Here is an 8,430-nt window from a genome sequence, read left to right as displayed (position 1 = left end):
CACCATGTCCATACGACGTAATTTTTAATCCACGAACATCAATGGCAATAAAAGGCTTCCCAGTATTTTTTTTTCTCAAATTCAAGGTTGACGGTTAGCACGGATGACAACTGTATTCTGCATATGCGATATCTACGCAGAAAATATATATTCATGCCTTACGTTTGATTCAGGAAAACGTTTAATATATACTAATGGAATTGTATTACACATACTCTAACTCAGGTACACAACTCCGTGTTGTAAGGAAAGGTGACCTCTCCGGTCTCCCAATGCTAAAAACCTTGTATCTCTTCGACAACAAACTACAAACAATCGAGGTCGGCGCCTTCGACGACGTCCCAGCAATTGTGGACATCGAGATCGGGAGTAACCAGATATCGGACCTGCCTCCGGGTGTCTTCCGGGGCTGTGGTCAGCTGCAAACTGTGGCTACTGATGGGAATCTGCTCACTACAATTCGACAGGGAGTTTTTAATGACTTGGCGAGCTTACAGGTGTGTCTCGTTTTTCGTATGGCTGTAAGCTACACCCAATAAACATCATAGCTTAGACATTATTACGATACTGTAGCAACCACTCCTTCTTGCTCAAGCATGATAATGGATGAGTGGAATCCTTTATTTCATCTTGATGGCCCTGTTGGCCTTACCGCTTTCCTCAGAGGCCCGAGGGTTGAGTGGGTGGTGGCACGGGGAGACACATCAAAACTCACCATTCTTTCGTTCTGTCTTACCACTAGGTTGTACGGCTCGGCAACAACCACATCGAGACCATAGAAGTGGGGGCTTTCTCCAACCTGTCCAACTCTATCATCTTCAACTTAGAAAACAATCACATCCGGGAAATAAAGAAAGGCGTGTTCGGTGCTCCTCAAGGAGCGACGCAAATCCAGTTACAGAACAACAACATTTCTGTTATAGAGCCCAGCGCACTTTCGGCATTCAGCAAACTTTACATGCTGCTACTTGATAACAACGCTCTCTCTACCCTTACTGGTGCGCTGCAGGGTTTAGATAACGCAGAAATCATAAGCATAAAGAGCAATCAGATAGTGGCACTGGCCGAAAACACTTTCCAAGGACTTCACAAGCTCAGTGGGCTGGACCTGTCAAACAACCAAATTGGCGCCATCACGGGACAGGTGTTTGCTAACCTTTCAAGTCTGAACTTTCTTGACCTTCACAACAACAAGCTTGTCCGCATGGACTCCCCGCTACCTGGCGGGATAGGACAAGTATTGCTGTCCTCTAACATGCTTTCTGAAGTACCTCCCTTATCGGGCGCGCTTGATACACTAGACCTGTCCCACAACCCCCTGCAGTCCCTGGTACAGGGACAGTTCTCCCATATCCCCAGCATCACTACCCTTGGTCTCTCTGGTATAAAGTATTTCATAGAGAAAGGCACCATTGACGCGGGCGTGTTCGCTGGACTCGGCAGGCTGGGAACTTTGAACCTCGCCGACAACAACCTTACTCGGGTCCCTTCGGAAGCGCTCGGGAAAATCAACCAGTTAGATACGCTGAATCTGTCTGGGAACGAGATCACAACTCTCCATCCCAGCGACTTCGTCAACCAGACGACCATTAGGACACTAAATCTCAAGTTAGTAGAAGGATTCTTCCCTTCCCTGAATTCACTAATGTTTTGAAAGCTGTTTATTATTAATATTATTGATCCACTGTTCTTGATACAATGTATTTGCATTTTCAAGACACTTTTCTTCATTTTAGCGGTAACAATCTGACGTCAGTGCCAGAGGCTGTCCTCGACAAGCTGACACGGCTGTACGAGGTGGACTTGTCCGGCAACCCTATCGTATATGTGGGTCCGAGGGCCTTCGGCGGCGGAGAGCTGTTCAGTGTGCATCTGGATCATACAAAACTTCGTGTCATAGGTAACGCTCTACAAGTAATTCACGGGCACATGGACAGTCACGGCACAAGTTGGTTACCGAAACGAAATTACTTCACAATCGCGTGGAACCAAAGGATGCATATGGTCAGTCTAATCAACGATGAATTAGCAAACACCTGTATATCGTCGATAGGGGGGCAAGGCAGGCTGAAATTAGACGTATTTTTCATCATGTGTAAATCCAGCCATTGTGCTCAAATGTAGCTCATTCTAATTACCGAGTGTACACAGAAGATGACCTTGGTGGAATATTCCATACGATTAAGCATAACAGGGTGTAACTGCGATTTATATTTTACACAATAGACGGAGCTGCCTTCAATGAATCAGTGGAAGTGAAGTGGCTCCAGCTGAACAACAACTATTTGCAGTTTCTACCGGGAGGAGTCTTCAAACCTTTAACTTTCTATGGAGACTTGCTGGAGTTTGAGGACATGACTAACAACCCCTGGAAGTGTGACTGTCAGATGTACGAGTATGCGCAATATGCAAGATCATCTGCGGTAAGAAAAATCTTTTTGTGAAGGATTTTTGAGTCTGGCAAAGGGGACAAAAATCACTAGACGGTGATTTTTGTCTAACAGGCCCAATTCGGCATGGGAACTAGGAGAGTCTAATGTTGCAATGCCGGAAGACCTCTCATTTCATTTCATAACTTTCCTACTGTTCACCTTCAGGCCTTTCATCTCAGTACACTGAACTGCACCAACCCAGGAAACTTGACAGGACAGGTGGTGCGGAAGGTCCCACTGGAAGCTTTCAAATGTGACTGTCCGCACTACTCTGTACCAACCATAGACACCAGAGGCAGCTCAGCAGCGGTTCATGTGGGGCAGGGGGCAGTGCTCAAGTGTAAGGTGGGAGGCATGTCACATCAATCGCGATGTATGCTTTTTTAAATGATAAGTATACTATAAAAATGACACATGTCACAATATCATCATTAAGATAAAAGTAACATACATTCCTACGAATCGCTCCCCTTAGGTCACGGCCTGCCCTGAAGCAGCGGTCATCTGGACCACTCCTACCGGCGTGAGTCTGACCTCTGACTCCCAACATCCGGGTCTCAGTGTTCTATCAGACGGAAGTCTGGTCGTCGTGTCAGCGTCATCAGAGGACTCGGGCACCTACAGCTGCATGGCGGTCAACTACCTCGGTACGGCTACGGCAACGGTCAATCTCAGGGTCACCAGCGGAGGCTAAGATGACCACCGACACGGAGATGACGACGACTAGATGAATCGATGAGAGTACAAGCAGTTGGACCGAATATATATGTCCTCAGCTCAACCCAGAACCAAAAGGACGATGAGAAATACTGCCACAAAGACCCGCCCATCTTACAAGGACGAAAACTTTGTCACGAATTACATGAACGTGACATGATGATTCTTCAAATGTTAATGATTTGTCACAATCTATACAGCTTAATTGTGCCACTTGACTGATAAAGGGAAACTAAAACGCATGTGGAGAAAATGAATAGGGGAATGGAAGCATGACAAAGGCATCAAAGAATACCACGGTAGTAAAAATGTCATCATAATAAAAGAGTAAAATTATAGATTGGTTTGCTAGGTTGCCATACATTGTACAATGCACACTGTACTGTCGCATGGGAAAGTTTATTCACAATAACAGCTATTACTGTTTTACTTTCTACATATATGATTATGAAGACATTCGAAGCGATTGTTGTCAGGTTACAAATTCGTCATTTGAAATAAACGAAGTTTCAGCATACTACCCATCTATATCTGACATGTATATAAGTTGTGGTATGATTTCGTTAATGACTATGACAGGCCGAAGGTAAAAGTTTACAACTGTAGTTACGGCAAACACCTGTCTGACCTATTGACCTGGCCCCGTCCTGTTGCCCCAATGAGTAAGTCCAATATTTGACGAATCTACGTTTATTTTGCGCCCGGTATAGGTCTGACTTTGCGCCGGGCAAGACAAGTAAAACTTTGAACTGTGCTTGTTTTTCACAAGGACTGGAACAGTATACCCGTGTGACTGGAACCTGCGGTAGGTGCGACATGCTTCTATCTTTCAGCCAATCTATTTCTCTAGTCGCGGTTATTGGCAAAGGGTCTGGAAATGTGCCTGTTGTCTTGACTTGCAATTGATGATACACATTTTTGTTTGCCTTGTAACGACGTTAATCATGCACTTCGATCTTTGCATAATACCTACAGTAGACTCGCTGTCGACTTTTTATACGTGCACTTGAATATCACTACAGCGACACCCAGTCTAAGCAAACCAATTGCGTTTGTGTGAGCCTTATTTTCTTCAAGTAGCAGCATGTAAGTTCAGATTCTGTTGACATAGCGGGCAGACATATTGGATTGCTCCGACACGTAATGAGGGGTGGGTGGCGTCAAAGCGTTCTCCAACTTTGTAAATATACAAACACGATGGCCTAATTCAAGAACGTGTTCATCCGTTGATCATTTATCCGGTTCTTCTGTCAACGTAAAAACATGTATGTACAGACATGTGTCTCTGGTGAGTTCCCCACGACAGCATTTCCACTGACTTTGTCACTTAAGGACAAATATCGGAATATCGCATTAAAGAAATTCTGTCTACTTTCACCTGCGCCCAGGTCTACGGGCAGTATGTCTGAAGCAAAGATCCTCCTACTCTTCTGCGTCGCCACATGTCTGGCTGGTGTGCGCGCCTGCCCGCCAGAATGTACGTGTTTTCAAGATGTACCCAGCGTGCACTGCAACACCCCAACTCTGGACCATGTTCCTAAAGGCATCCCGAGTAACACTACACTGCTGCAGATGAAAGGTATGTAAACAATTCACAACAAACGAAAGGAGACGAAAACCACTGGACGCTGCATGACTTGTTGTGACTTTTATTAAAACAATGCAGCGAGATCGTTCCTGGACAAAAAATTCTGCCTTTGTTGTAATACATTGAATTTTTCTTGGCGCGCCTGTGAAATTTATGAATTATTGCGCGTATTTTCCGTTAAAATGTTTAAAATTATATTTGTAATTAAAATGATAGCTGTAGATCTATTACTCCATGTCAACTCAGGTACACAACTCCGTGTGGTAAGGAAAGGTGATCTGTCCGGTCTCCCACTGCTGAAAATATTGTATCTCTTCGAAAACAAACTACAAACAATCGAGGTCGGCGCCTTCGACGACGTCCCAGCAATTGTGGACATCGAGATCGGGAGTAACCAGATATCGGACCTGCCCCCGGGTGTGTTCCGGGGCTGTGGTCAGCTGCAGACTGTGGCTACTGATGGGAATCTGCTCACTACAATTCGACAGGGAGTTTTCATAGACTTACCAAACTTACAGGTATGCCACCATTTATCAATGGTTGTTGCAAAGACAGATAGCAGACCTATATAAGAAATGTATCAAAGGGCTGTCTGATATACATTTACTTCCCTGATGTCCTCACATAAAATCTAAATTGCCTTTCTGATGCATAAAGACCTACTGATGAGAGCACAGGATACAGCACTCACATACAAGTTGATACAACAGACGTCAGAACCTGAATTCTCAGTAAAACCTCAGTATATCAAGACCTCATTTCCTCGTAATAGCACAATGACCCGGCTCAATACATTTTTTCCAGGAAGTAAGGCTCACCTACAACCACATCGAGAGCATAGAAGTGGGAGCCTTTTCCAACCTGTCAAACTCTGTCTTCTTCAGTTTGCAAAACAATCACATCCGGGAGATCAGGAAAGGCGTGTTCCGTGCTCCGATCGGGGCCAGGCAACTCCTGTTGCAAAACAACAACATTTCTGTCATTGAGCCCGGTGCACTTTCGGCTTTCAGTAAATTAAGCACACTTACTCTTGATAACAATGCATTGTCAAACCTAACGGGCGCTCTCCGAGGTTTAGGCAATACAAACGCCATCAGTCTGAAAAGTAATCAGATAGAGTCACTGGACGACAACACGTTCGATGGACTTCACAAGCTCAGTCAGCTGGATCTGTCCAACAACCAAATTGGCGCCATCACGGGACAGGTGTTCGCTGACCTCTCAAGTCTCAACTTACTTAACCTTCACAACAACAAGCTTGTGAAAGTAGATTCGACATTTCCGAACGGGATACTGCAACTTGTCTTGTCCGCTAACCAGATAGCAGCTCTCACTGAAAGCACGTTTAAAGGACTTTACGACCTTTTAAGTCTGGACCTGTCTGACAACCAAATTGGCGCCATCACGGGACAGGTATTAGCTGACCTCTCAAGTCTGAACTTCCTTGACCTTCACAACAACAAGCTTGTCCGCATGGACTCCCCGCTACCTAAAGGGATAAAGCAAATATTGCTGTCCTCTAACATGCTTTCCCAAGTACCGCCGCTACCCGGTGCGCTTGATACACTAGACCTGTCCCACAACCCCCTGCAGTCCCTGGTACAGGGACAGTTCTCCCATATCCCCAGCATCACTACCCTTGGTCTCTCTGGTATAAAGTATTTCATAGAGAAAGGCACCATTGACGCGGGCGTGTTCGCTGGACTCGGCAGGCTGGGAACGTTGAACCTCGCCGACAACAACCTTACTCGGGTCCCTTCGGAAGCGCTCGGGAAAATAATCCATTTAGAAATACTCAACTTATCAGGAAACGAAATCTCAACTCTCCATCCAAGTGACTTCGTCAACATGACGAATATCACACGACTGGACCTTAGGTAAGCAATGATAGTTTTTTTTCATGTGCAAACATTGCAAAAAAGAAATATGCTATTATGTTGTGGTAAAAAAAGACGTTAGGGAGGTAGCATCTGCTGTACTGGATTTTATTTCTAGATCATCTGGTACTGACATGAAAGACTCTTCGTCGAGTTCTCATTGGTTTTGATAATACTGGTTTGCATTGCAGCGGGAACAATCTGACGTCAGTGCCTCAGGCTGTCTTCGGTAAGCTCTCAAGGATGTACGAATTGGACCTCTCCGACAACCCCATTGTTTATGTTGGTCCAAGAGTCTTCAACAAAGAGCTGGTTGCCGTTCATTTGGATCACACAAAACTCCGCATAATAGGTAAGGGATGTGACACTACTTATTTCTATATAATTGCTCGGTGATGTGGTTTGGGAAAGAAAATACTGTAACATCAGTGAGATAAATAAATAGTTATAATGTAGCATGAAAAAAATGATTTTAATTTCTTCATCAACACCGTAGATGAAACTGCCTTCAATGGGTCAGTGGACGTCAAGTGGCTGAGACTGAACAACAACTATCTGCAGTTCCTGCCGGGTGGGATCTACAAACCGTTGACTTTCTATGGAGACTTGATGGAGCTTGAAGACATGACTAACAACCCCTGGAAGTGTGACTGTCAGATGTACGAGTACGCGCAATATGTCAGAACACCTGCGGTGGGTTTGCCTTTATTCTCCGTGTTGTTAGACAGGATTTGACGGATTTTGTACTCTTTCAAGTTACTGTGATCATTATAATCATACATTGTGTCCCATTTCATATGCCGCGCTGTTTGAGCTTCATAACTTTTATCTCTATTTATGCAGGCCTTTGCCCTTAGTAGCCTTGAGTGTGCGGGCCCAGGGAGCCTGAAGGGACAGGTTCTGCGGAACGTCTCACTGAACGCTCTTAGATGCGACTGTCCGCACAAATCCGCCCCGACCATAGATACAAGGGGAAGTACCGCAGTCGTCCATATCAGACACAGAGCAGTACTCAAGTGTCAGGTAACATGAAAGTTCGATTTTTTAGAAGTATCTGTTTGGTAGCTTTGTATGCCGACATAGATCGTCAGATCTGCAGTGGGAAAGACGCCGTCTTTCCCACTGAAGAACGGTATATACAAGCAGTTGTCAACTTTCTACTTCAGGTCACGGCCTGCCCTGAAGCAGCGGTCATCTGGACCACTCCTACCGGCGTGAGTCTGACCTCTGACTCCCAACATCCGGGTCTCAGTGTTCTATCAGACGGAAGTCTGGTCGTCGTGTCAGCGTCATCAGAGGACTCGGGCACCTACAGCTGCATGGCGGTCAACTACCTCGGTACGGCTACGGCAACGGTCAATCTCAGGGTCACCAACGGGCCTTAGATACTAGTAACCGCCGGTTACGATATGACCAGTCAAAAACGGAGCATGGACGGAAACGACAGAAAGAAGATCCCTTGGAATCAAGAGGCCGGTGTCGGGCTCACACATGATCATAGTACTTCATGACTATACGCCATGTGACCCTTCTTAAATGGAATCCATAGTCACCAACGCTGCGCCGCTTTATACTTGACGCAGGCTCGCTTTGACAGTGAAAGTGTGGATGTTTCACCAACACCACAGACTCGGTTTGACACTTTTCTTGTGTCTCCTACTCCGACAGTTCTTTTTCCACATTATACGCTTTGATGGTGGCGATGTATTACTGGTTACATGAGACATCATATCAGAAATAATCACAAGAATATAAATCCTCCTCAAAATTATTGGAACGAAACTACTATACATGTTCTAGGCCACGAGGTATTGAA

General features: G+C 45.3%; 3 protein-coding genes across 3 annotated transcripts in view; all 3 read left to right on the top strand.

Moving 5' to 3' along the window:
* The window catches only part of LOC118405316 (carboxypeptidase N subunit 2-like), a 34,973-nt gene that overhangs the window by 14,522 nt on the left and 12,021 nt on the right, over positions 1-8,430 (top strand). The gene's annotated exons all lie outside the window — the stretch shown is intronic.
* Positions 26-3,588, top strand: LOC118405362 (insulin-like growth factor-binding protein complex acid labile subunit). The gene is made up of 6 exons (XM_035804826.1): positions 26-497; positions 743-1,608; positions 1,737-1,900; positions 2,227-2,423; positions 2,598-2,777; positions 2,908-3,588. Exons 1-6 carry the CDS (start codon positions 195-197, stop codon positions 3,124-3,126), a joined length of 1,929 nt encoding a protein of 642 aa, XP_035660719.1. The 5' UTR covers positions 26-194; the 3' UTR covers positions 3,127-3,588.
* LOC118405354 (insulin-like growth factor-binding protein complex acid labile subunit) lies at positions 3,627-8,424 on the top strand. The gene is made up of 8 exons (XM_035804811.1): positions 3,627-3,954; positions 4,538-4,728; positions 4,984-5,255; positions 5,542-6,614; positions 6,806-6,966; positions 7,111-7,307; positions 7,458-7,637; positions 7,781-8,424. The coding sequence occupies exons 2-8, from the start codon at positions 4,551-4,553 to the stop codon at positions 7,997-7,999; spliced, it is 2,280 nt and encodes a 759-aa protein (XP_035660704.1). The 5' UTR covers positions 3,627-3,954; positions 4,538-4,550; the 3' UTR covers positions 8,000-8,424.

Source organism: Branchiostoma floridae, chromosome 2 (genome assembly GCF_000003815.2).
Source record: "Branchiostoma floridae strain S238N-H82 chromosome 2, Bfl_VNyyK, whole genome shotgun sequence".
NCBI classification, from domain to species: Eukaryota; Metazoa; Chordata; class Leptocardii; order Amphioxiformes; family Branchiostomatidae; genus Branchiostoma; species Branchiostoma floridae.
The sequence above is the reverse complement of the archived record's forward strand: the minus strand, read 5'-3'. Positions and strand labels throughout refer to the sequence as shown.